Source organism: Dermochelys coriacea, chromosome 5 (assembly GCF_009764565.3).
Source record: "Dermochelys coriacea isolate rDerCor1 chromosome 5, rDerCor1.pri.v4, whole genome shotgun sequence".
In the NCBI taxonomy this organism is placed as follows: domain Eukaryota; kingdom Metazoa; phylum Chordata; order Testudines; family Dermochelyidae; genus Dermochelys; species Dermochelys coriacea.
Window position 1 is genome coordinate 130,055,087 of NC_050072.1, and position 25,892 is coordinate 130,080,978.

General features: G+C 42.0%; 1 protein-coding gene across 2 annotated transcripts in view; it reads left to right on the top strand.

The window, feature by feature from the left end:
• GAK (cyclin G associated kinase) overlaps nucleotides 1-25,892 on the top strand; it is a 116,026-nt gene that overhangs the window by 83,006 nt on the left and 7,128 nt on the right. For both annotated transcript variants that reach the window (XM_038402083.1, XM_043514261.1), the window contains 4 exons: nucleotides 2,521-2,691; nucleotides 15,229-15,366; nucleotides 15,743-15,862; nucleotides 23,000-23,230. In XM_038402083.1, coding sequence (XP_038258011.1) covers nucleotides 2,521-2,691; nucleotides 15,229-15,366; nucleotides 15,743-15,862; nucleotides 23,000-23,230 — 660 coding nt within the window. The remainder of the gene's footprint in view (nucleotides 1-2,520; nucleotides 2,692-15,228; nucleotides 15,367-15,742; nucleotides 15,863-22,999; nucleotides 23,231-25,892) is intronic.

The window sequence follows — 25,892 nt, forward strand, 5'->3', positions numbered from 1 at the left end:
AGTGTTTATTTGTTTTATGTTCCTCTCTGGATCAGCGTACATAACTTGTGTTGCCAACACAGGGAAGGATGATTACCCATTTCTTCCTAACATTTTCCAGAGATTGATAGTAGCTTTGAGTGAAAGACAATTCAATCATTACTATCTGAGTCTTGCACTTGTATACAGTCATTTATCCCTGTCACAAGACAGAAGCTCTAGGAAGTGATACTAACACATCATTAAAGAACTACTGGATGTTACTAGTCTGATTCTTTGACAGTGTGTGGACAGAACTGGGCCAGTGCTAGGTCTTGATCCTCATATAATTCAGCATCCACACTTAATAAGCCTAAAATGCAAGGAGAATATATACAGTTAATCAAAACCTTCCCAACTGCCTGATCTTCAGAAAGTAAATTATTTTTATTTCTGTAATAAAAGTCCCACTTTCCTTTATTAAGAGGGCTAAGAGGACTAGGATCCATCAGTTGATTCCTGATTTAGAATTAGTCTTAGTTCTAGAGTGCAGAATTCCTTCAAGCTTAATGTAGTATTAAATGTTCCTTCAACCCAATTTTTTTCCCTAGTTTCATCACTGTAAATGTCATTCTAAAATATCCCTGTTACGACGACATCATTTGCTTTGGGAATTGGTTAAAGGGTCTAACTTAAATGCACAAAAGTCATCAGATTTGGACAGAAGGTTAGAATTACATGCTACATTGCTGCATTCTAGATAACTTTGTGATCCCTGAAATATTTATTTACTGCTTCATTATTGCTGAGTTGTTTGAATTATTCAAATTATTTAGGTTTAGGATTTTCTCTCATTGGCAGGAATCCTTAAAAGATATAGTGTAGTTTATCCTTTGACGATGTGCTCCTTGTACAATAACTTAGCTGTGGGAAAGCACTGAAAAATGCACCTCAACCTATCATTACATTTATATAAAGAAAGTAACAGTCGTATAGTAGTTTTGTTGAATTACAGGAATGAGTATATCTGGTGCTTCAACTTGCATATTACCTTCTTAAGTCAGATTGATGTCTCAGAGTCTGTACCTGCATGCTGAAGCAAAAGGCAGGCTGTATATGCATGAGGATTCAGTGTTCAGGATAACATGCTTTACAGCAGAGGTGGGCAAACTACAGCCCATGGGACTGTCCTGCCTGGCCCCTGAGCTCCTGGCCGGGGAGGCTAGTTCCCAGCCCCTCCCCCACTGTTCCCTGTCCCCTGCAGCCTCAGGGCACTGCGCTGCCAGCGCTCTGGCCTGCCAGGCAGCGCAGTGGCGTGGCTGCCTCCGATATGATAAGGGGGCAGGGAGCGGGAGGTCCTGGGGGGCAGTTAGGGGACAGGGAGCAGGGGGCATTTGGATAGGGAAGAGGTTTGGGGGGGGGTCAGGGAACGGGGGGGCTGGATGGGCATGGGAGTCCCGGGGGCCTGTCGGGGGCAGGGATGTGGATAAGGGTTGGGGCAGGCAGGGGACAGGGAAAAGGGGCGTTTAGATAGGGGGTGGGGTCCTAGTGGAGCAGTTAGGGGTGGGGAGTCCCAGGAGGGGGGAGTCAGGGTCCCAAGGGGGGCCAGTCATGGGGCAGGAAGTGGGAGGGAGCGGATAGGGGCCAGCGTGTTTGGGGAGACACAGCCTTCCCTACCCAGCCCTCCATATAGTTTTGCAACCCCCATTTGCCCTCGGGCCAAAAAGTTTGCCCACCCCTGCTTTACAGCATTATATGCAATATAATCATGTTATCTAAAGATACATCAGGGCCGGATTATCACTTCTGGATTCTAGTTTTTTTGGAGTCAGACTGGTAGAAGTCTCTTAGTTCTTGAAGTTTATTGACCCTTGAGGGCAACAGGTACAGAGCAGAGCTTGAGCCAAGCCTCCTGCTAGCTATCACATGCCATCCCCTGCTGGGTATAAATACTGTTCCAATTAGTTCTCTCCTTGACAGCGGTCACTGAAGTAGCTCCCTCCTGGACATTGTGCTGCTGTCTTCTCCAGCTCTTGTGTCACACTCTTTGTGTACCTGAATCACCTTTAGTCATGCCTTCCTGCTACTATGGCTATTCTGTTTTGTTTTTGCTAGTTTATCTGGGGCTCTGGGATTCCTATCTTGTCACTGACTTTTTAAAAAAAATCTCCCTACTAATGTGAATTTTTGGATAAATGTGGGTTGATCTGAAATGAATGACTCAAGATTGAGGGAACGGCTTGTGTAGAGAAAGTGAGCGTTGTGGTTGAATTTTTATAGTATCGGTAAGGATTTACATTTGAAGGGATAATTGTTTTCCCTGGCTGTGATTGGCTGAAATGCTCTGCTTGTCTAATAGCATGTGAGTACTAATGTCTGGGGGGCAGGGACAGATGGTTGACTCCTGCTGGAAAGAAGAGAAACTTCAAAAGGCTTTGTCAATTGACACCCATGATCTCACTTTATTGCCCCTGCCCAAGAGGGTGTAAGTCTTTTCCTGTGATTTTTATTTGCAGTAACGCCTGCCCTCAAGATAATTTTGTTTTCTGCCTCTTTCTTTAGCTGATCCATTTGACCCATTCACAATGTCATCAGGATCTGAGAAGCCGACTCTGTCCGGTCCTGATCTCTTTGGAGATTTTCTTAATCCAAATGCAACATCTACATCTAGTACATTTCCTTCCACACAAAGTGCACCACCTCCTTCTTCCAGCTCAGGCTTCTTACATTTAGGTAAGTGTACTTTTGGCATGATTTTTTGATAAGGGTTTCTGTGGCTTTCCCTGGGGGGTTTAGTTCTTTATTCTCTCAGCTTAGTCAAGGTTGATTAGCGTCTAACAGATCCACTTGTTGTGGCTGCTATTTTAATAAGCTCCATGTTCCCGGTGCGCAGATGAACATGTCCAGCTGGTAGTATTTCCTGTATAGTGTTACTATAGTAAATCTTGGTACAATTATTTTGCCAAGATTGCTAACCTTTTGCTAATCCTGTGTTTAATTTTCTTCTGGGAGATGACAATGTAGAACTGAGGTTACACAGTGTGTTGCGTTTTCAATCTCATTAAATTACCTAGATTACTAAATGTAAATATGATTTACATGCTTAGATTTGAATTAGGTTCTTAAGGCCTTGGAAAGAGAAAGTAGAAGAATACAAGTGATTCTGGATTAGGATCTGTTAGAAGAATGTTGTTTCCTTTAAACATTTCAGAACTGAGGCTGGTTGGAACTACTTGTACTGAAGTAATTTTGTTAGAATATATTTATAGGCTACATTATATAATACTTGGAGCTAATCTAATTTGTTTCAATGGTTTCTTCCGGCTACCATAGTTACCTTTTCTACATGTGCTTCCTTTTAATGCTATTACCATAAAAAAATTCCAGTAAAAAGAGTATAAGTGGGAGAGTTTAGAGTTGCTGTAATGAGCATTATATCCTAGTCAAATATTATAATAATAAATACATAAAATGATTAATTTTCTATAAATGCAGAGAGCTAGTAATACAAACTATCACTCAGTGGCAACTCACCAATATACTCATCAAAAGCAATTTCAGTTTTCCAGTACTGTGTATCTAAAGTGACCCAACAGCATTTAACGATTAAATCATCCATTTAATTTTGTCAGTTAACTCAGATACTATCCAATGAAGTTGTAGACTACATTGTTGTTTTACTAAACAGAAACAAGTTACTTGATTTGGACTGTAAAAATTTAAAAATGTATATCCCTGTTAATTAAAAACTGAAGGCACAAGAATTGTGCATCACCCTTTACATTCTCAATTTCTAGAATAAAGCTAAAATGAATCTTTGTGGATTTTCAATTTAATTTTGTTTAATATTCAGTGAGATGTGATTCAGAAGTATAACTGACATGCAGTACATTTGCCATAATTGTTACACCTTCTGATTTTAATTTATTGTAAAATCTGAAATCTGTATTAGAAACATGTCTGAATTATGGAGCAAATAAAAAATACAGTACAGCCCTTATCAGTATGTGAACATCTTTCTGTGCTAGTAGTCCCTGGATAGGGCATTGGACTGTCATTCAGAAAAACTTTGTTCTATTCTGGGTGTGTTGCTGATCTTCTGTAAAAACGTCACAACTCCTCTCTTTTGGTTTCCATAGCTGTAAAACGAGGATAATGAAACTTAGCTACCCTTGTAAAGGATATAGATCTCAGAGTTTTCTAAATACGAGAAATATCTGTGACATACTTTTAATCATAATGGGCAAAAACAAAGTGAGCTCACTTTGTATTTCCTACCTAGAACAAACCAATGCTATGCCACATGTCCATGATGAATTGCCCAAGGAATAATGAGGGACCCTGGAATAAGGATACTTTTCTAAAACTCCACCTAATGGAAATTTCAGAGATGCTAATTCCCTACAGGGGCTCATCTTCTTAGAGTTATCATAGAATATCAGGGTTGGAAGGGACCTCAGGAGGTCATCTAGTCCAACCCCCTGCTCAAAGCAGGACCAATCCCCAACTAAATCATCCCAACCAGGGTTTTGTCAAGCCTGACCGTAAAAACCTCAAAGGAAGGAGATTCCACCACCTCCCTAGGTAACTCATTCCAGTGCTTCACCACCCTCCTAGTGAAAAAGTTTTTCCTAATATCCAACCTAAACCTCCCCCACTGTAACTTGAGACCATTACTCCTTGTTCCGTCATCTGCTACCACTGAGAACAGTCTAGATCCATCCTCTTTGGAACCCCCCTTTCAGGTAGTTGAAGGCAGCTATCAAATCCCCCCTCATTCTTCTCTTGCGCAGACTAAAAAATCCCAGTTCCCTCAGCCTCTCCTCATAAGTCATGTGTTCCAGTCCCCTAATCATTTTTGTTGCCCTCTGCTGGACGCTTTGCAATTTTTCCACATCCTCCTTGTAGTGTGGGGCCCAAAACTGGATACAGTACTCCAGATGAGGCCTCACCAATGTCAAATAGAGGGAAACAATCACATCCCTTGATCTGCTGGCAATGCCCCTACTTATACATCCCAAAATGCCATTGGCCTTCTTGGCAACAATGGCACACTGTTGACTCGTATCCAGCTTCTCATCCACTGTAACCCCTAGGTCCTTTTCTGCAGAACTGCTGCCTAGCCATTCGGTCCCTAGTCTGTAACGGTGCATGGGATTCTTCCATCCTAAGTGCAGGACTCTGCACTTGTCCTTGTTGAACCTCATCAGATTTCTTTTGGCCCAATCCTCTAATTTGTCTAGGTCCCTCTGTATCCTATCCCTACTCTCCAGCGTATCTATCTCTCCTCCCAGTTCAGTGTCATCTGCAAACTTGCTGAGGGTGCAATCCACACCATCCTCCAGATCATTAATGAAGATATTGAACAAAACCAGCCCCAGGACCGACCCTTGTGGCATTCCGCATGATAAGGGCTGCCAACTAGACATGGAGCCATCACTACCTGTTGAGCCCGACAATCTAGCCAGTTTTCTATCCACCTTATAGTCCATTCATCCAATCCTATACTTTTTTAACTTGCTGGCAGGAATACTGTGGGAGACCATATCAAAAGCTTTGCTAAAGTCAAGGCATAACACGTCCACTGCTTTTCCCTCATCCACGGAGCCAGTTATCTCGTCATAGAAGCCAATTAGATTAGTCAGGCATGACTTGCCCTTGGTGAATCCATGCTGACTGTTCCTGATCACTTTCCTCTCCTCTAAGTGCTTCAGAATTGATTCCTTGAGGACCTGCTCCATGATTTTTCCAGGGACTGAGGTGAGGCTGACTGGCCTGTAGTTTCCAGGATCCTCCTTCTTCCCTTTTTTAAAGATGGGCACTACATTAGCCTTTTTCCAGTTGTCCGGGACCTCCCCTGATGGCCATGAGTTTTCAAAGATAATGGCCAATGGCTCTGCAATCACATCCGCCAACTCCTTTAGCACTCTCGGATGCAGCGCATCCAGCCCCATGGACTTGTGCTCGTCCAGCTTTTCTAAATAGTCCCGAACCACTTCTTTCTTCACAGAGGCTGGTCACCTCCTCCCCATGTTGTGCTGGGAACAGTCTGCATCTTTTTTAAATAAAGGGCTAATAATGTCAGGTAAATGGGAGATTGGGGAGTGGCCTACCTAGAAGGCGAGGGAAATGAATGAAGAAAACTATAGTTAGTGGGCCTAGGTCACACTCTCCTGGGGATGGGAGCAAATGTTGTGTAAATGGTTAGTCTTTGTAACCACATGATATAACTGTCTTCATTCCCTACCGCCTTTTCACTCATTGCATCTTGTCTCCAGATTGTAAGCAGTTTGAAGCAGGGTGCAGGTCTAACTTTACTTTTGTACGGCACTAAGCAGAGCAGGGCCCAGGTGGTGATTATGAGATTAATGTAATGTGAGTACTAGACTGTATTCAAAGGCTTCTAAAGGTGAAATACCCACTTATAATTTAACAATGTCAAAACAGGAGCTCAGTGGCAAGGGACCCATTTAGAGTCAGGTTATATGCGCCATGGCATTTCAGGGGCACAATCCTCCATTTTCTTAAGTGGAGTAGTTCTTACTGTCTCAGGAAGAGATCCTCCTAGATGGTTAATATGACAAATAGCATTGGGCCTTTCCCTCAGGCAAGGTGCACACAATTTTTCTAAAACCTTGAAGTTCCCTGTGGAAGAGAGGTAGTTCCTGCATACCAAGACAGAGGCCAGATTCTATAAGGCATGTTGGACAATATCCTCTGTGGGTCCTGAGATTACCACTCACTGCCACTGTGGGGATTTTGTTTTCTTTAATGTTGAAGGAAGTGCTGTGGTTTGGCACAAGGTCAGCCATGCAACTTTTTCAGCTTTGCCATGCAGCCAGGTACAAGGCTAGGAAGAATAAATATGTGGAACCAAAAAAATGGTTGTGAGAGCTATATACAGTTAAGAGTGAGCTTAGAAGCTGTGGATGATGGTAAGGGGATAGTAATACCTTTTTGTCAGCTCTGTTTTTTCCTCTAGTTGACATCCAGGGCCATTTTCTTCTTCTCAGAAGCTTGCTTTGTGGAAACGTTTGTTTTGGGACAACCTCTTGTACCTGATGGAGTAGTACTAGATTACTTTGCAGTGTGCCATATTGCAATTTGAGTATTAGCCACGTATATAGACGCTCCCAGGGTTACGCAAGACCCAACTTACGCAAATTCGCACTTATGGAAAAAGTTCCATAAGCCAGAAATAGGATTTTCGAGTTGCGTAAATTTTTGTGTAACATATGGGTTTACGTTTCCAACTTACGCAAAATTAAAGTTATGCAAGGCTTTCCGGAACAGAACGATTGCGTAAGTCGGGGGGCATATGTAAATGGTATCCAAAACTGGGCATGGGAATATTGGATCCCACACTAGTTTGTTCTTAAAATAAGAGGCCAGTCAAAGGGATCTGGCTGGACATACCTTGTCCGTATTGTAAATAAGTGTAATTATCATGTTATGCTCTCTCTAGGCTTATAAAACTACCCACACTGGACTCATTTCAAAGCAAGATATTACTTGAAAATGATTTTCCTTTTGCGAAATGGAAGTAGATGCCAGCTATGTGTGTTGGGGAATCTTTCATGCTTTAGGGCAAGGTGCAATTGTTTAATGATGCAGGAAAACTGAATATACACATTACCTATTCTCAACAAAAATGATTAGGGGTCTAGAGCACATGACTTATGAGGAGAGGCTGAGGGAGCTGGGATTGTTTAGTCTGCAGAAGAGAAGAATGAGGGGGGATTTGATAGCTGCTTTCAACTACCTGAAAGGGGGTTTCAAAGAGGATGGCTCTAGACTGTTCTCAATGGTAGCAGATGACAGAACGAGGAGTAATGGTCTCAAGTTGCAATGGGGGAGGTTTAGATTGGATATTAGGAAAAACTTTTTCACTAAGAGGGTGGTGAAACACTGGAATGCGTTACCTAGGGAGGTGGTAGAATCTCCTTCCTTAGAGGTTTTTAAGGTCAGGCTTGACAAAGCCCTGGCTAGGATGATTTAACTGGGACTTGGTCCTGCTTTGAGCAGGGGGTTGGACTAGATGACCTTCTGGGGTCCCTTCCAACCCTCATATTCTATGATTCTATGATTCTGTGATTAATCACATCTGAAACTAGGGATAATATAGAAGTGCAGGGGGATTGTTGACTAATACCAAGCAGTGAGGAATTTTTTCTTCTCTTAAAGGCGCATCCCAATACTTTCTTGTTTCTTTATACAATGGTAAGGCCCATTTGCATTTTCTCAGCTGAGCTGCTGTATAACTGATCAATATGAAGGCTGTCTGATAAATCATCACTTGTGCAACTGAAAATAATGTCATAGAAAGTTTCAGTATCTACTTTGATAACAGGTGTCCCTCAGAAGAGGAATTTTTTGGTAGGAAATTAGGGCAGACGAAATGGGAAAAGCTTTTGCATGGATTTGGAATCCTACCCTGTATCTGACTCTCAGAGGCTGTCTCTCCTAGCTTCCTGGGTATTTCTCTATCGTTCGTTGGTTTGATGAATGAAGGGACTGGTGGAGTTGTGATGGTTGCCTGAATTCATCAGCCACAGTCACTGAGAGCAAGCCCATATCAAGGTCCAGACTAACTCACCTATAATGTAATGTATCTGAACAATTACAATAGTCCTAAAGTACATGTACTTCACTACCTACTGTCCCTCCCTGTTTTGTAACAAAAAAGTAAACCTAAATTTTTCAGTTTTTTGTTTGTTGGAAGCCTGCTTATCTGGAGCCTCAGAAGTTCTGTCTACACTACAGAGCTGACCATATTAAAAGACAATTTTGAATCCTGGTTTTGAAAAGCCATGTTATAACCATTTTAGGGAATTGTTTTGAAGGGACTATCAGCCTGAATTCTAAGTCGACTAATTTAAAAAAAAGAAGAAAACTACAAAAAACTGCTCCAGATTTTAATATAATGCCTTTTAAATAATATCCAAAATAAAAATGAAGAAATTCCTCGAATAAGGCATTGTGCTCCGTGCTAATGTTTTATATGGCTTTTGGTGACGGTTGAATAACCAGCTACCTGGTTATTCAAGGGAACAGCAAACTTGCGCAGTTGGCAGCACTTTGTGTAGGGTCAGAGTAAACAAGTTGAACATGTGACTTTTTTCATTTACAGTGATGTTAGGTGTTATAACAATAGTAGATATGAAGCTGTCTTTAAGAAGTGCTTGCAGGCTTACTGACACTTGAATCCTGATGGATAAATACATCTAAACATGACAAGATTGTAGTAGCGTTCTTGGTAGCCTAGTGGTTAGCGTCCACTCATCTTTGGGGGAAGGGTAGTAGTAGGAGAGAGCAGCCACTCCACTGTGGCCTTCACCCACTCCACTGTGCTCTGAACCAAGGCCCTCGAAGTGTCAGCTACACTCACCTCTGGAGGGGGGTGGTGAACCCTCTGTTTTACCCTACTTGGGTCGCTTGCTACCACTGCTCCGTCTGCTTCTGGTCCCAGATAAGGAAACAGAAAATAAAAAGGAAACCAAACCGTTAACCTCACTGGGCTCAGCATACCATCTTGGTGCTTCAGGGAAGTGTCTGTAATCCCTTTTCCAGGAGCCTGCACGGGTAGGTCTGCACTTCTCCCCACTTCTGAGCTGGGTTACTTCCTTTTCAACTCTGCTTCCACTTGGAGCAGGCTCTGCAGGGTTGGAGGGGTGGGGCTAGCTGGGCCCAGTATTGTCCTTTTACTCCTTTCCCGGTGTGGGCTTGTATACCCCATCACAAGGCTATTTTAACATGGTTGCAAGATGTTCTGTCCGCTCAGGCAAAAAAAACTGTGACTATTTGTGTAGTTTAGACAATGCCTAAAGGTCCTTATGCACTTCAGGTAGGGGAATTGAGCCACACTGTTTCGCTTTGTCATGTAGGCAGGATGGAACAAAGCAAAGGGGCAACAGCATTATTAAAAATCCCTGAATTTTTACTAAAAGAAAAGGAGTACTTGTGGCACCTTAGAGACTAACAAATTTGAGCATAAATTCTTTTTGCGAATATAGTCTAACACGGCTGCTACTCTGAAACCTGAATTTTTACTGTAAACTAACAAAATGTTTCACAAAACTAGTTACCTAGTTAGACCATTCCCTGCCCCAAAGATCATACAAAATAATGTTTACAGAAAATTAGTACAGTTCACCCACATAAAAACTGAGAACAACAGTGGTGTCAGCCTGGGGGAAAATGAGAGAGCAAGCAATAGGATGCCAGTGAAGGCAGTGAAAGGTAGTCTTTCCTGTTCGGAGGTTGTCTTTTCATGCAGTTAACCATGTTCACTTAGGAGCTTTTCGGCAGTTCATAGATGGAGGTGGGATGTTAGATGGCTGAGTCTTGACCCAGCCCTTGTTTAGTCATGTCCCCTAAACAGTAAGGTACAGGCCATGTCTCTGTTTCTAAAGCTGTTGGTCTGGTCATATTTCAGCTAGTGTGTTTGGGTCACCAGTGTCGGGAGGGCACAATGGATAAAATGGCTTTTAAAAACCATACCATGAATTAGGCTCAGCTGCTTTATAAAAGTTATTTTAATCAAATTACATCTTGTGTAAGCTCTTGACCCAACTGTGGCAGCTTGAACTTCTTAATGGCACTTGCATTAATAGAGATGGAAGATGGGCCTTAATTGTTTGGATATTGGTAGCTGCTGTAAATGAGCCTGCCTTGCTTTGTTTATTGCATGGGTGCAAAGCCTTTTCGTGAGCTCATCTGCAAGAAGAAATATCTCTATTTGTATTGTGTAGAACCCTGCAAATCTGTGGATATCCACTTTATATCTGCGGACCATTTTTGCGGATTGGATGCGTATACAAATTTTGTATCCATGTAGGGCTCTAATTATGCATCCTGCTTAATTGCCATCTTTTTGTTTTTCTGCTGTCACTTCTGTTACAGAATCTCAGTGCTGTGATACAGCAAACATGGACACTGAGTTTTTTGATGTAAGGGCATTAAGTCCCTTTCCAACTTATTTCTGCTCTCTGGGTTTATGCTCCTCATAGATATTTAGGCAAGAAAATACCTTTGGGATGTGTTGATGAAAATTAGGGTTCCATGGGAGTTACTGCGTAATAAGCACTCTTGAAAATGGGGCCATTTCATGTAGGTGAGTAAATGGGAGTTGAGCTCCTTTGAAAGTCTGGCCAAAGAGGTCCTTAACCCTGCAAGGTGAACTGCTCAGAGGAGATCAGAGCATGCAGAAAGTGAGCAGGAAAACACGAGTGATGGTACAGCTTTCTGCAGAGCTGAGACTGGAGTGAAGAGAGAATCATGTGTATTGATGCAGGCCTTAGGCTATGAGGACATCAATTGGACCCTCTACCCACCAACCTCACAGGAGCCTGCCTTGCAGCAGTTGTAACCTAAATTCCCCAACCAGCCCTCCTGGATGCCAGGTGGAAGGGAAAAAGCCAACACAGCAATATGCTAGTTTTGTCATATGGGCGAAATCCCTTTCAGACCCCCAAACTGGTGATTAAACCAAGCTCCTGGCACCCCCGAGATCCAGCATCTAGGTTAAGGGTGGGAAGAATGTGGCTGAAAGGAGGAGTCCACAAAGTGTATAAACTCCCCTCCCCCACCACCCAAGCAAGGAACAGACAGGAGCCAATCATTTAGTCACAGTACAACCCCAACTGTCCATTGGCAACAGCAGGGGACACAACAGGGCCAGATGCGGCATGTGTCCACCGCTTTTGTCCCATAAGCCTTGTACCATGGGGTGGAAAGAGAAATAGAGGTGAAGGCATAGAGGTAGAGGGGAGAAAAGGAATGGGCGTGTGGAACATTGCCTCAGCTATTCCAATTCAGATCTTTTCTTGCCACAGGAAGAGTGTCCAGTGTTCCTGTCCCAACAAAGCTGTGCCCTGGCTAATGCGGGGAGCATTAATTGAACTTTTTGCTGCAATTACCCCAGTAGCATTTGCTCTGTTGTACGTGTTTAATGATGACCCAATGTGTGAAACATTTGTATGAAATTTCTTCTTTGCCATAACTAATGGATTCAGAAAATCAGCTGAAGTTGCTTAGCATTGAGGTGTGGTGTTCCATACATAAGCTGCACCAATATTACTTGTACTGAGCCTTGTTTTACTCTGTGAATGAGTAAATTGCAATTGGATTTTTGTATTCTTCTTTTGTGGCTGTTGTGGATAGCAGATACTTTTGTAATGATTACAGTACAGCCCAGGTAAGTACGCCTTGGTTAAATTATACTCTTGATGAGAGAGGCTCTGCTATGCCCCCTCCTCCCCAGGACTGAATGGTGTTTTCTTAAACCTCAAGTCACTGGAGAGCTTCTTAAAGGCTGGCTGAGAGCAAGGATGGTGCTTGTTGCCATGGGGAAGAGCATGGCATACTCTAAAATCCTCATTCACTGAAACATAAATATCCTCAGGTTTCAGGTGCTCCCTTCCCCCCCAAACCAGGAAATGGATATCTTGAGTGGATTTGTACAATTGCAAGCTTGCGTGTCACATGAAGATAGAACAATTCTAATCCCTCCTTTCAGTCTGCATCTCTGGTCACCCATTGCCCTAGCAGTCAAGAAAAGAGAGAGCACAAATATGTTGCAAAAGTGTTTTAGTTTCTCAGCAAACTGTTGGAGGGAACGCTTAAAGCTAACATGAGGCGCTAAATATTATTTACTAATAAATGCCAATGTATCTAGCACTTCAGAAAAGCCAATTTTCTCCTCTTCAGTGATTTACTAGTGAGATTGTTCAGCATTTGTCATCAGATTTCCTTTGGCAGCAAACTGGTGTCACAGAGGCTCCATAAAACCCAGCAGAAATGGGGAGGTGGATTGCTGTTTGGTATCTCTCAAATTTATCTCCAGAATGAAAACTCTTCAGTACAGTGTCTGAAGTGGATCTCTGCGCTTTTACCCGCCTTGTGGTCAGGTTTATGCATTTATTTTAATAAGAAATTTAGAGAATGGGAAGATAATTGTAGTGCTGTTAATTTAAATGAGTGTTGTAAGGCAAGAGGCAAAACCCACCAAGTGAAACGAAACACAGACTGGTGTACAGTGATCTGAAATGCAAGTGCAAAGGAGAGCAACTTCTTTAGCGAGAGACAGAGAGAGACCATGTCCAGAGCACTACCAGTGATGTAGAGCAAGACACAAGCACAGCTAGGGTCATCTGAATCGAGAAGCAATTTTAAACTCATTAAAAAGTGAATTAGTAGTATTGTCGGTGTTCATTAAAATAATCCTCAATAATGAGATGGATTGAACTCAGTGTTGGAGCAGTGATGAGTGCGTATAATTCAATAATAAATGAATGAGTAAGTTTCATGGGAAGTAAATAATCACCAGATCTCATTAGATTGTAGGGAAGAGCTATAACAGTTGATCATAATTAGAAGTTAAACAAGTGTACGCTTGAGTGTCTCCTTCTGTTTGCAACTTGGAATAACCTGTCGGAGGGACTAGTTTGGACAAGTAGTTTTAATATCTTCAGAGAGAGAGGATGGCTATTCACTTAGGAGCTATATTATGTCCTAGCTCGCTTGTCTCCTGCAACCTTTGTCAGAAACTAGCTGTCCTCTATCCCGATGTCTTCTGTTACATGCAGCAACAGAGGCGTACTTTGGCTTGAGGAATCTGCTAAAATGATCAGTGGTGAGGTAGCTAAGATTGAATATATGATATGATACTTCAGTGCTGACATTTTAAAATGTCCTCATTAGGATCCAGAGTTAACGTTCTATTTAGATGAACAAGGCAACTAACTTCTGAGACGTTGTTCCGGGCTCTTTGCAGACTGAGGTAGCTATGTCTGAGTCGGTTACACATAATTCCTATTTTAAAGGATTTCTTTGCAACCATAAGAGCTACAGACTTAATTTCTTTACTTAAACAATCTGAACATAAGGGGGCTAGAAAAAGGAGATTTAGCAAATACGGAGCTTCAGATTATATTCTGTTAAAACAGATTTTCAGAATATTCCACACACACTGGGTGGTGATGTTGTCTTTTCTCAGCTTCCAAAAAGTGAGGCTCTTTGGGGTTGGAAGGCTGAAAAAATTGAAAAAATCGTAATGTTTTCCTGAGTGGTGGTGATTGGGTTACACGGCCTGGTTCTGTTAGCTGTCCTGGGTTGATGCTAAACTACATGCCAGCTTCACCAAAGAACTTTTCAGTTGCAGTCTGCATCTCTGGTCAGCCATTGCCCGAGCAGTCAAGAAAAGAGAGAGCACAAATGCATTGCAAAATTGTGTATTATTCCTGTATGTTAGTTTCTCAGCAAACTGTTGGAGGGAATGCTCAAAGCTAACATGAGGAGCGAAATGTTATTTACTAATAAATGCCAATGTATCTAGCGCTTCTGACTCTGAAAGGACACCAAATAATATGTATATGAGTTGCTTATTCCATCAGTGAAATGCATAAATTGCTGAGGTGGGGAAGAAGGAAGCAGCTCTAAGTTAATACTCTAGATGAGACACAAGTAATGGCAGTCAATGGGACCATCCCCTCAAACCCTTCTCAGTCTAATTTTGTTCTTATTTCATCCTGCATCTTGAATCAGGACAGACTCTTCTTTTGCTGCATGCATGGAGGGAAGGGCCTGAAGGTTCGCTCTCTACATTTTCTTCCTGGATCAAAAGATTCAGTTGTCCCTAAAATTATTTTCCCAAGATGGAGCATAAGACACCTTGCTGTGCCCTACTCTTCAGCTGCCTACGTGGTCGTTATTGTATTGCGCCCATGGACAAACCTTTCCCCCCAGTGGAGCTCCACTGACCCTACCCATAGCCCATGTAAATCCATTTTAGGAGAGCAAATGTCCCTCAGTCCAGCTTGGTAGTTCCTGGGCTGTTGAGTGGCATGGAACGCCATTCCTAAAGTGTTGCTGATTTGGAGACACCTGCTGTATTGTAAATAACCAGATGAGGACCCTGAAGCAGTGACCCTTGTATGATCCGTTAGTCTGGAAGAGCTGAAGTGTTAATTTAACAGCAGCGGCTGTGAATGAAGGTACCTTTATTTTGGCCTGCTCGGCAAAATTTAAAAATGGCTTTGATTTCTATCTCTTGAGTACCCCAATGGCAGAACCCTTCTTGGAACACGGCAGATGGGTAAGAACACATAGCAACACTATATAATTTTGATAATTGGTAGTAATATAGGGAATGTAAACAGGCCAAATAGTGACCCAGCTGGGAGTCTGGATAGAAGTCTTGGGTACTCTTGCCAAAAAGTGCAGTTACCACTGTGGGTTTGTTACTGGCAATTTTTTGCAATTTTTTTGTAGGAAATTTGGCGCCAGACCTACCTAAGATGACTTCCTCCGCAAGCCACCCAGATCTTTTAAGTGGATGGGATTCTTGGGCAGATTCCCCAACTACTACCAACCTAGCATCACAACAGCCTAAGAAGTCTGCACTTGAAGGTATTACACAATATATTTTTGTTGCATATTTCCATTGCTAAAGAAAATGCGTGCTCTCCAAATATCTGTCATCTCAGCCACGCAAAACAATGGAACAACCATATGCGGCTCTCGTGTGGTTCATTAAATACAGTCACATTAAAGTACTTGGCTTTAAAGTACTGACAGTTATAGACATGGCAAAAGCTAACGTTGTAACATAAGAATTTTGGAGGAGAGGCCTCAGACAAGAATCTACATAGAAAATATTGATAACAATTTTGTTATGAATCAGTGAGACAGTTTTTTGTCAACACCTTTTAAAAAAAAATGGATATTTTTCATCCCCTGCCATCTGTGGCTTGTACATAACGTCATATTTGTTTTTATGACACAGGCCAAGCTCTTACTACAGGAAGCCAGACAAGTGTGCCTTCAGGTTTGTCTTTCAGCCAAGCAACATCTCAGAACTTCGACCCCTTTGCTGACCTTGCTAACCTTAAATCTGGTCTTCCAGGTAATCTTGTATGTTTTCTTAAAAGAGCAAAGCCACTAATAACAATCCTTACTTCTGACACAGCGCTTTTCATCTGTCGATCTCTCGGCACTTCACAAAGGAAGTTGGTAGCAATATCATATCCCCATTTTACAAGTGGATAAACTGAGGCACAGAGAGGTGATGTGACCTGTCTAAGGTTAGCCAGTAGGCTTGTGGCAGAACCAAGAAGAAAACCCATGTCCCAGTCCAGTGCTCTGACTTTCTGAATGCATCTAGTGGCTTTGATTTACTTTTTGTTCCAGTAAATTTAATGACAGGTTTCAGAGTAGCAGCCGTGTTAGTCTGTATTCGCAAAAAGAAAAGGAGTACTTGTGGCACCTTAGAGACTAACAAATTTATTAGAGCATAAGCTTTCGTGAGCTACAGCTCACTTTAATGCTGATAAAAGGGAACACTTCTTATACAACACACAGCTAATTGATGACAGCAAATTTCACACGCCAGCCTTGAGAGCAAGAGCGTAACAGGGTTCAAATAAAGATTAGACATTTATACAGATGGGAATTTGCAGTTACTACATAGAAATTATATTTTGAAAACATAGCTTGGAAGCAATATAAACCCTTTAATGCTTCAACCTCTAACTGAACTGGTTCAAAAAACATTTCTGAATGAGCATGTTCCATAATTGCCCACTGTGAGGTTTCTTGCACCGTCCTGTCAGCGATGGGATTATTGGTCTGAGCCAGTGTGGCAATTCCTATTTACTTATGACCCTAATTTTTTGTGGACCAGGACAACTGTGAAATGCAGAACTTCTGAAACTGCTTTCGTCATTAGTAGAAATATTAAACTGCTCTTTATATGGTAACTTAAATGAAACAGATTACAGCTATCCATGTATTCTATCTCCACTGGTTAATGGTTGGACTCTGGACAGGAACGTCAAGAACTTCCTTGTTAAACTCTCTCTCAGTACTCACCCATGATTAGTGTTACACTGAGTTTCACTACAGGGTTGATCATTTTATGAATCATTATTTAGTAGTGAGAATTTTTCAGTGTTTATCCACATGCCATCTCAGTGTCTGACTTCCTGAGTTGCACCCAGTGTACGTCATTATCTGTAAAGTAGCACTGTAAATTTACACCCAACTTTACAGACTTGATGTACTGTTAAAATTAGCTATTTTCTCTTCACTATTTTTGTATAATTTTGCAGCAAGTACTGAGTTAAAGAGGAAACATCAGAAACCTTGATTAGCGCTTCCTTTTGTCAATAGTCACATGCCATATGGCAGCAAATTCAATCAAGAAAAAATGAATAACCAACTACTTGGTTATGAGTTAATGTTTATGTACTGACCATATCTTTCCAACTGTACAAAACTCTATTATATAGATAGTCCCTATCCCAGAGCCTTTTTATCCAAAAGACATGCGTAAGAGACAAGATACACTGAGAGATTTGGGGGAGGTGGTATCTCAAAATGATTTTAAAAACCCATTCAGATTTCTCTTGCCTATTAAATATGGGATGTAGAAAGCATTTGAGAAGGAGTTAGTTTGTGGGCTTTATGAAAGCACAGATCTTTGGGAAGGGGTGGGGACTAGCACACTGACTGAGAGATCATTCCATGCGTATGGGGCAGCCTGGAGGAAAGCAAGAGTTCTGGAGTAGAAGAAAACAAATTGGGTGGTGTGACTGGGTGACATGGGTGAGAAAATCTGAGACTGGCTTGGGGCAGTGTTGCACAGGGCTTTGGAGGAAAGGACAAGTTGAAAGTTTGAGTTTTAAGCAGATTGAGAAGAAAGATGTTGGTGCTGAGGGAGGCCAGGGAGGAGGCAGTTATTAAAGCTAAAGCAGGCAATGATGACAGGACAGAAAGGAATGGTCCAATTTTTTCAGATGTTTATGAAATGGAATAAATGGCAAGATGTAGTGATATTTAGTGCTATCATGGATTTGCAAGGGAGGAAGGGGGAGAAGTCTAAAATAGCCTTGTGCTTGTGATGGAAGATGAAGGTACTGATAACAAGAAGTGGCAAATGTTTTGGAAGTAGCTCCGCTGGGTTTTGGTGGTGGCAGAAGTGCATCCAGGACGATACTTTAGAAAGACCTTTAGATATTGTGTAAGGGACAAGGGGAAGTTGACAGGAATGAGGGAGCATGTTTGAGTGGTAGCTGAAGCTGCGAGCTGATGTAGTCACTCATGAAAAAGAGGGGACTGAGAACAGAGCTGTGAGGCAAGGAAGTGAAGAAGTTGCTACAGGAGATGCTGAAAGAGCCCTCAGATGCAGGCAGAAAATGGAGACCACATCGGTATAAATCCAGGAAGGAGAAAGTGATTGACTGTCTCAGAAGCAGCAGAAAGCTTAGGGAAGGTGAAGGCAGTTCTTTGACTTGGTCAAGAAGAGGTAACCGGAGAGCTAATGAGAGCTGATCCAGCCGAGTGGGGAAGTGCACAGGCTGCATGGATTAGAGGAGAGGAAATCAAGGCAGAGACTATAAACAGCTTGTTCAGGACGTGCAGTCGGAAAAGAAAGACGCCGGAAGTTGGAGAGGCAGTTGGGGTTAAGGATTGACCTTCTGAGAAGTGAGGATCCTAGTGTGAGTTTTCATGCTAAGAAAAAGGAGCTGGAGTTAGGAGAGTATGAGTGAGAGGAGGTGAGGTGGTCAGGCAATGGGAGCAGAGGGGTTGGAAGTCAAGGGTAAGCAAGAAACCTCTGATACAATTAGCAAAGTGTATATGGTGTGTGGTCTTTCATTCCTTACATTGTCTGTGTACACTCCCTGGCCCCTACTACCTAGTAAAATATGTGCCAGCTTAATCAGAGAAGCCTGGTCTTTTCTACCTTGCGTTAAAATCAGTATGAGACATCAGGTTTCCTCCTCTTCTGGATTGTTTGTCTCCAGTGTGGACTCTGCTTTCTTGCTGAATTGTTTGAACAACTTTGTGGCTTTGTGTCAAGTTCTTACTCTTGCTGGAATCAGTAAGGAAGCTTCTACGCCTTTCTATTAGAATGTGTAGCTTCCTGTCGGCAGTCTCAGTGCAGTTCACGTTGAGAGCTTCTGTCCAAGAAAAATGTGTTAAGCTTAAAACATGATTTTTTGTTTAAATTAATCGGAAGTGAATGGAACCATGAAGTGCTGGCTCACTCTCTGATTTTTCTCCATGTTGCCTCTCCCCTCTTCTCCTCCCCTTCCCCCCCCCCCCCTTCAGCTCCTGTGTTATAACTACAATGTGATAGTGAAGCTGGATGGAATCTGTAGCAATTGAGAGCAGATTTCAGTTCACTCTGCTCCACTGCATGTGCAATCTTTGGGGACTGGGGGTAGGCTAGGCAGAGAGGTCATGATATCAGAGCCTGGTCCTTGTGCTGCATGCAGCAATATAGCACATGCAGTTGGCAATGAAGTCTTTGCTTCAGCTGATGATCCACAGCTTTTTACTTTAACTTCAAGGTGCTTCTGCAGTGATGCTGCTTCAGTGGGAAAATGAGCTGTTGTGCCAGTCTGTTATGCCTGGTAGTTCATTGCCATTGTCCTAAGCAGCCAGATGCACAAAGGAGCAGAAAGATTGAAGGCACTTGTGTGCTGGGGAGGTGAGAAAACGTTGTTATGCCAAGAGTGAAAGCTTTTGGGGAGACACTAGATGCTGCAGAAGTGCCAACACACTTCTATTTTGCTTTACTTCATGCCAATGGAGGCCTTATTTTTGCCAGATAATCTCAATAGTTTTGGTGTAACACTGTTTTTCACTTTATACCATCCCCATTAGGATAGCCGTGTGCCAAACAAATATGACATGGTTAATATCATCCACGCCTTTATCTTAATAGCTTTGTCACTTTAGTATGTCCTAGTGAGCCAGATTCAGTCCTCCCTTATACGTTTTTCACCAATGTCATTCCGTCAGCTACACTGGAGTTACCCCAGTTTTATACTGGTGTATGTCAGACCATAATCTATGCCAGTGTGCCGCACAGTCTAGTGGGGGAGTTACAACCGGATGCAGAAGTGCTTTGGCCATACCTCTTATGCTGCGGCTTGAAGATGTGGCACCCTAGAGATAGCCCAGCCCAGTATCACCTGAGGCGTTAGGTCTGTGCTGGGGGAATTTGCAGCCTAGCTGGTTAGGCAACTTTTATGGCCCCCTTGCGCTCAGGATCATCCCAAAGAAACATCATCAGGGCTAGCGCTTCACCCTTACTATAAAAACGAACCTAAGCATTACTAATACCAATGGCCCCCAAAATCAGCTCCTTCCTTCACCTCTGTCACCTTCCTCTCATTGGCAATCACCTGAAGAGATGTAGAAGCAAATACAGAAAATACCCCTCTGTGCACAGCTTTCAGGATCAGACTGCAAGAGCTGGCCAGCCACTTGTAACCACCACAATGGGGTGTAGTGGGGAGATAGTGTCAGAGATATCTTGGTCCAGCACTGTTGAAATTAAAGCTCATAATTATTTGTGACAACCAGAGTAGAGGGTGTCAAATTATTCCATATAAGCAATTTGCATGGTTGTCACTAGAAGCTTGCTGCGTGTTCATATACCATATAAAGCTTCTCGCAACAAGGTGTTTTCCTATTGCCTTTACTATGAATATTGTCAATGCTTGAATGTACTGTCCGTAAAATTAACCAAAAATTTAAACAAAAATGATAAAATACAATGTTTGCCTTGCCTTAAAGGTCCTGTTCAGGTTTGAAGTTATTTGCAAACCTTTCAGTTATATATGTGCAAAGCTCGGGTGCCAAAATTGTTCCAATACATTTTTGTAAGGCTGCCCAATAAAATATCTACTCACCCCCCTTTATCATGACAGTGCAGATGCAAAAAACCTGTTTTACTCTTCTAACAAAAGACCCTGCGCAAGTCAGGTTTTGCGAGGAGGTATAGAGCAGCTTGCTCTTGTAGACTCGGATCCAGCACCTGTTGAAAGCAATGGAAAGACTCCCATTGACTGCAGTGGGATTTGAATTGAGCCTGTAGTATCCTGTTTGGCTCATTTTCAATGGTAAACATGTATTCCATTAGGAATGGCTATGTTGTCACTATCTCATCCGAAATAATACTAGGATGTGAATAAAGTGTCAGTTCAACTTCTTGGCATCCTCAGGCTTGGAACTGATTGTAAACTAAGTGCAGGATTTTGAGTCCTATCGCAAGGCCTCAAATTAGTAGGTTCCCTCTGTTCATAGCAAACAAAATGTCCAGGAGTAGTTGTAAATGTCAGGTTTTGAGGGATTATTGGAATGAGAAGTTGGTTTAGCTTCGCTCCTGGCTGACCAGCACTAACATACAACACCAACGTATGATACTAGTAACAAAGAAACAAGAATGTACCATATTGGCGTAAAGCCTGCCAAAAAGCTGTCCAGCTTGGATTTTGTTAAAACTGAAAACCAGCGTGGCTGCCGCTCTTGGGCTCTCTTCCATTGTTGTAACATTTTTAGGGATGTGCATGTCAGTGTTTATTTTTCAAGTGTAGTATAGAAAGCTGCAAATACACCCATACATGCAGGGCCTTCTGTTTTGATTTTTTTCTTCAAAACATCCCAACTGTGACTTTCTGTAAAAATGGGGTGCAGGGTAAATCGTGAAGTAAAAGGCATTGCTGCCTGTGTTTGGACGTCTAAACCCCGTCTATGCTTGGCTTACACGTGTTCCAGTGTGAAGTGGTTTAGATCTGTTTTACGGAGGTGTAACAGGTTTAAAGGTTTCAGAGTAGCAGCCGTGTTAGTCTGTATTCGCAAAAAGAAAAGGAGTACTTGTAGCACCTTAGAGACTAACAAATTTATTAGAGCATAAGCTTTCATCACTACAAAAGGTCCCCCCCCAGCTCTCCTGCTGGTCATAGCTCACCTTACCTGATCACTCTGGTTACAGTGTGTTTGGTAACACCCATTGTTTCATGTTCTCTGTGTATATAAATCTCCCCACTGTATTTTCCACTGAATGCATCTGATGAAGTGAGTTGTAGCTCACGAAAGCTTATGTTCAAATAAATTTGTTAGTCTCTAAGGTTTAAAGGAACTTCCCTCCAAACAATGTGACCTTCCTGTTTCCAGTCTGAATTTGGATGATGATACTGCATTTAAATTCAACTACCAAGCTGCTTTTCAGTTGAATGGGCCTGTGCCAGGAAGTGTTACATTGGCCAGTTGCCAAGGAAACTCCTTTTCTAGAAATGTGTCTGAAGGAAAGAGAAGTCAAATAAAGGCAGTCTGGGTGGAGCCTTGGCTAGGAGTATCATTCCCTGGCTTGTCCTGTTGAGTGCTGAAACTAAAGCTTTCGAGCTGGATTCCATTACACTGGGCTTATGCCGGTGTAACCAATGGAGGCTCAGGCCTTCAGTTGTAGCTGGTGAAGCTACGGAGGGCTAATGTATTTTCCTCTCCAGGCAGAGATGGGAGTGCTAGATTGTGATTTAATGAGGGAGATAATGCTAGCTTATCAGTCAAGATAATTTCAGTGTGTTGGTTTTGTGTAAATATCGTACTTCAGAGTTCTCAAAGCAATTTCTCTGCTGTCAGACCTCGTTCCGTTTTTTTCTCCGTATTTGTATACAGCCCATTACTAATATTTTTTTAAAGGCTTTAGAACCATTTCCCCAATCTGGTGAAGACTTCTTTATTTAAAAACAGTAATACACAAAAGGAAGCTTAAGGGCATGGATTTTAATGGAAGTGCCTTCAGAGCACACTTCTTTTTCTTGAGTATGACAGGAGTTTCCCAGCATCTTTCTCATAATTAGTAAATACTGAAATGTAAATAGTTAGCAGTGAAATTTCCTGTGTTGAATATATCCACCGAACTGCACTGTGTGGTGACCGATCAGACAAGGGTTACCAGTTGTAACAAAATGACAGTTAAGTGGTTGAGGTTTGAGGTAGAATAACTGATACATTGTAATGGGTTCCAGGCAAGAACTGCGATATTGTCTCTAGCTTTGCTGAAACCGTTCTCATTAAGTTTCACTTTCAAACACCCATGTTCTCTACATTAGATTTCATGTAAATTGAAGGGTGTCTCTTACTAAATCACTTGGGTAGGTACCCAGACCAGAACTTGTGCGAGACTGTATTAAGTACTTGAAATATTTCAAAATGTATTACAACTAAATTAGGCACTATTACTGTTCAGGTCCTTCTGGTGGTGGATTCCCAGCTGGTGGGTTTGGTCAGAAGTCAGCTCCCTCCCAGAAAGGAGGGAATCAGTGGCAGACAAAGAAACCACAAAATACAGGTACTTCGTGGCAGTCCCACGTTCAACCACAGCAAGTTAAATCCAGCACACAGAGTAAACCCAACTATACCGTGAACTTCAGTGTTATTGGAGGCCGAGAAGAGAGAGGTATCCGAGCTCCAGGCTTTGGTAAGTTCTGTTTCCTGGAACTATAGTTATAATGGTGTGTTGCATATGAAGTCCTTGTGATCTCTACAAGCATGGTTGTGGGGCTTTATGAAAACCAGAAGCTTTGAAAGGTTCTGAAGAACTTATTTTAGTCATGTTAAAAGCTTCATGTTTTGTTGTTAAATGAGGTCTAATAGCAGTAACATGAGTGGCATTTAAGCAATTGCATTCAGATAAAGGTCCACTTCTCTGATATCTCTCATTGTCTACCAGCAGTTCCTGATAGATATTAGGATAACAGATGCATTGTTGTTATAGCTGTGTTGGTCCCAGGATATTAGTGACACAAGGTGGATGAGGTAATATCTTTTATTGGACCAACTTCTGTTGTTGAGAGAGACAAGCTTTTTAGCTTACACAGAGCTCTTCAGGTCAGGAAATGTACACAGAGGCCTGGTTTACATTAGGAAACTAGGTCAGTTATAACTGTCACTCAGGGGTGTGAAAAATCCACGCCCCTGAGCAACACAGTTAAACTGTCCTAACCCCTGGTGTAGACAGCGCTAGATCAATGGAAGAATTCTCCCATCAACTAGCTACCACTTCTCGGGGAGGTGGATTACCTACCCTGATGGAACTCCTCCCATTGGTGTAGGTAGTGTCTTCATTAAGTGTAGAAAAGCCCAGAGCGTCACAGCTAAATACGAGGTGGTAGTTTGTTTAGCATATGTAGTCAACACATTTCAAGAGACCATTCAAAGTTAAGTGGCCTGTTAACACTCCTTCAGACATAGAGGGGGAAAGGAGGGAAAAAAACCTATAATCCACTTAACCTTGAATGGTCCCTTGAGATATGTGAAATACCCCTCTCAGCAACATAAAGTTACACCGACAAGTGCTGATGTGGACAGAGGTTCTCCCACCAACATAACTACTGCTGCTTGTTGGAGGTGGTTTAATTATGTCTATGGGAGAGCTCTCTCCTGTGGATATAGAGCAGCTACATGAGCTATTTTACATCAGCACACGTGCATCGGTAAACTCACTAGTGTAGACATGACCTTAGGGGAAAAACAGTTAAGAGAGCTGGTAGTTTTTCAAAGAGATATTATTAAGGGTAAAATAGCAAACTATCTCACTGCATAGGAAAGATAGGAAGTATGGCAAGAGACCACCCTAGCTTAACTAGGAGATCTTGAATGACCAGAAACTCAAAAAAAAAAAAAGTCCTACGAAAAGTGGAATCTAAGTCAAATTACAGAGGATGAATATAAGCAAATAACACAAGTACGTAGGGACAAAATTAGAAAGACCCAGGCACAAAATAAGATCAAACTAGCTAGAGACATAAAACAAGAAAATATTCTACAAATTCATTAGAAGCAAGAAGATGACCAAGGACGCTGTAGGCCCATTACTCAATGAGGGGGAGAAAACAATAATAGAAAATATGGAAATGGCAGAAGTTGGAAATGATTTTTTTGTTTCGGTTTTCACCAAGAAGATTGGTGGTGATTGGATGTCTAATTTAGTGAATGCAAGTAAAAATGAGGTAGGACCAGAGGCTAAAATAGAGAAAGAATAGGTTAAAAATTACTTAAACAAATAAGATGTCTTCAAGTCACCAGGGCTTGATGAAATACATGCTAGAATATTCAGGGAGCTGCCTGAGGAGATATCTGAACCATTAGCGATTCTCTTCAAAAAGTCATGGAAGATGGGAGAGATTCCAGAGGACTGGAAAAGGGCAAATATAGTGCCTATCTATAAAAAGGGAAATAAGGACAAGCTAGGGAATTACAGGCCAGTCAGTTTAACTTCAGTACCCAGAAAGATAATGGAGCAAATAATTAAGTCATCAGTTTGCCAACACCTATAAGGTGATAAGTAACAGTCAGCATGGATTTGTCAAGAACAAATCGTGACCAACCAACCTGATAGCTTTCTTTGACAGGGTAACACACCTTGTGGATGGGGGGCAAGCAGTAAATGTGGTATATCTTCACTTCAGTAAGGCTTTTGATACTCAAAAAGAAAAGGAGTACTTGTGGCACCTTAGAGACTAACAAATTTATTTGAGCATAAGCTTTTGTGAGCTACAGCTCATAAACTAGGGAAATTCAAACTAGATTGAGCTACTATAAGGTGGCTGCATAACTGGTTAGAAAACCATTCTCAGAGAGTAATCATCAGTGGTTCACAGTCGTGCTGGAAGGGCATAATGAGTGGGGTCCCTCAGGGATCGGTTCTGGGCCCTGTTCTGTTCAATATCCTCATCAATGATTTAGATAATGGCATAGAGAGTACACTTATAAAGTTTGTGGATGATACCAAGCTGGGAGGGGTTGCAAGTGCTTTGGAGGACAGGACTAAAATTCCAAATCATCTGGACAACTGGAGAAATGGTCTGAACTAAATAGGATGAAATTCAATAAGGACAAATGCAAAGTACTACACTTAGGAAGGAACAATCAGTTGCACACACACAAAATGGGAAATGACTACTGCGGAAAGGGATCTGGGGGTCATAGTGGACCACAAGCTAAATATGAGTCAACAGTGTAACACTGTTGCAAAAAAAAGCAAACGTCAATCTGGGATGTATTATCAGGAGAGTTGTAAGCAAGACACGAAAAGTAATCCTTCTGCTCTACTCCACACTGATTAGGCCTCAACTGGAGTG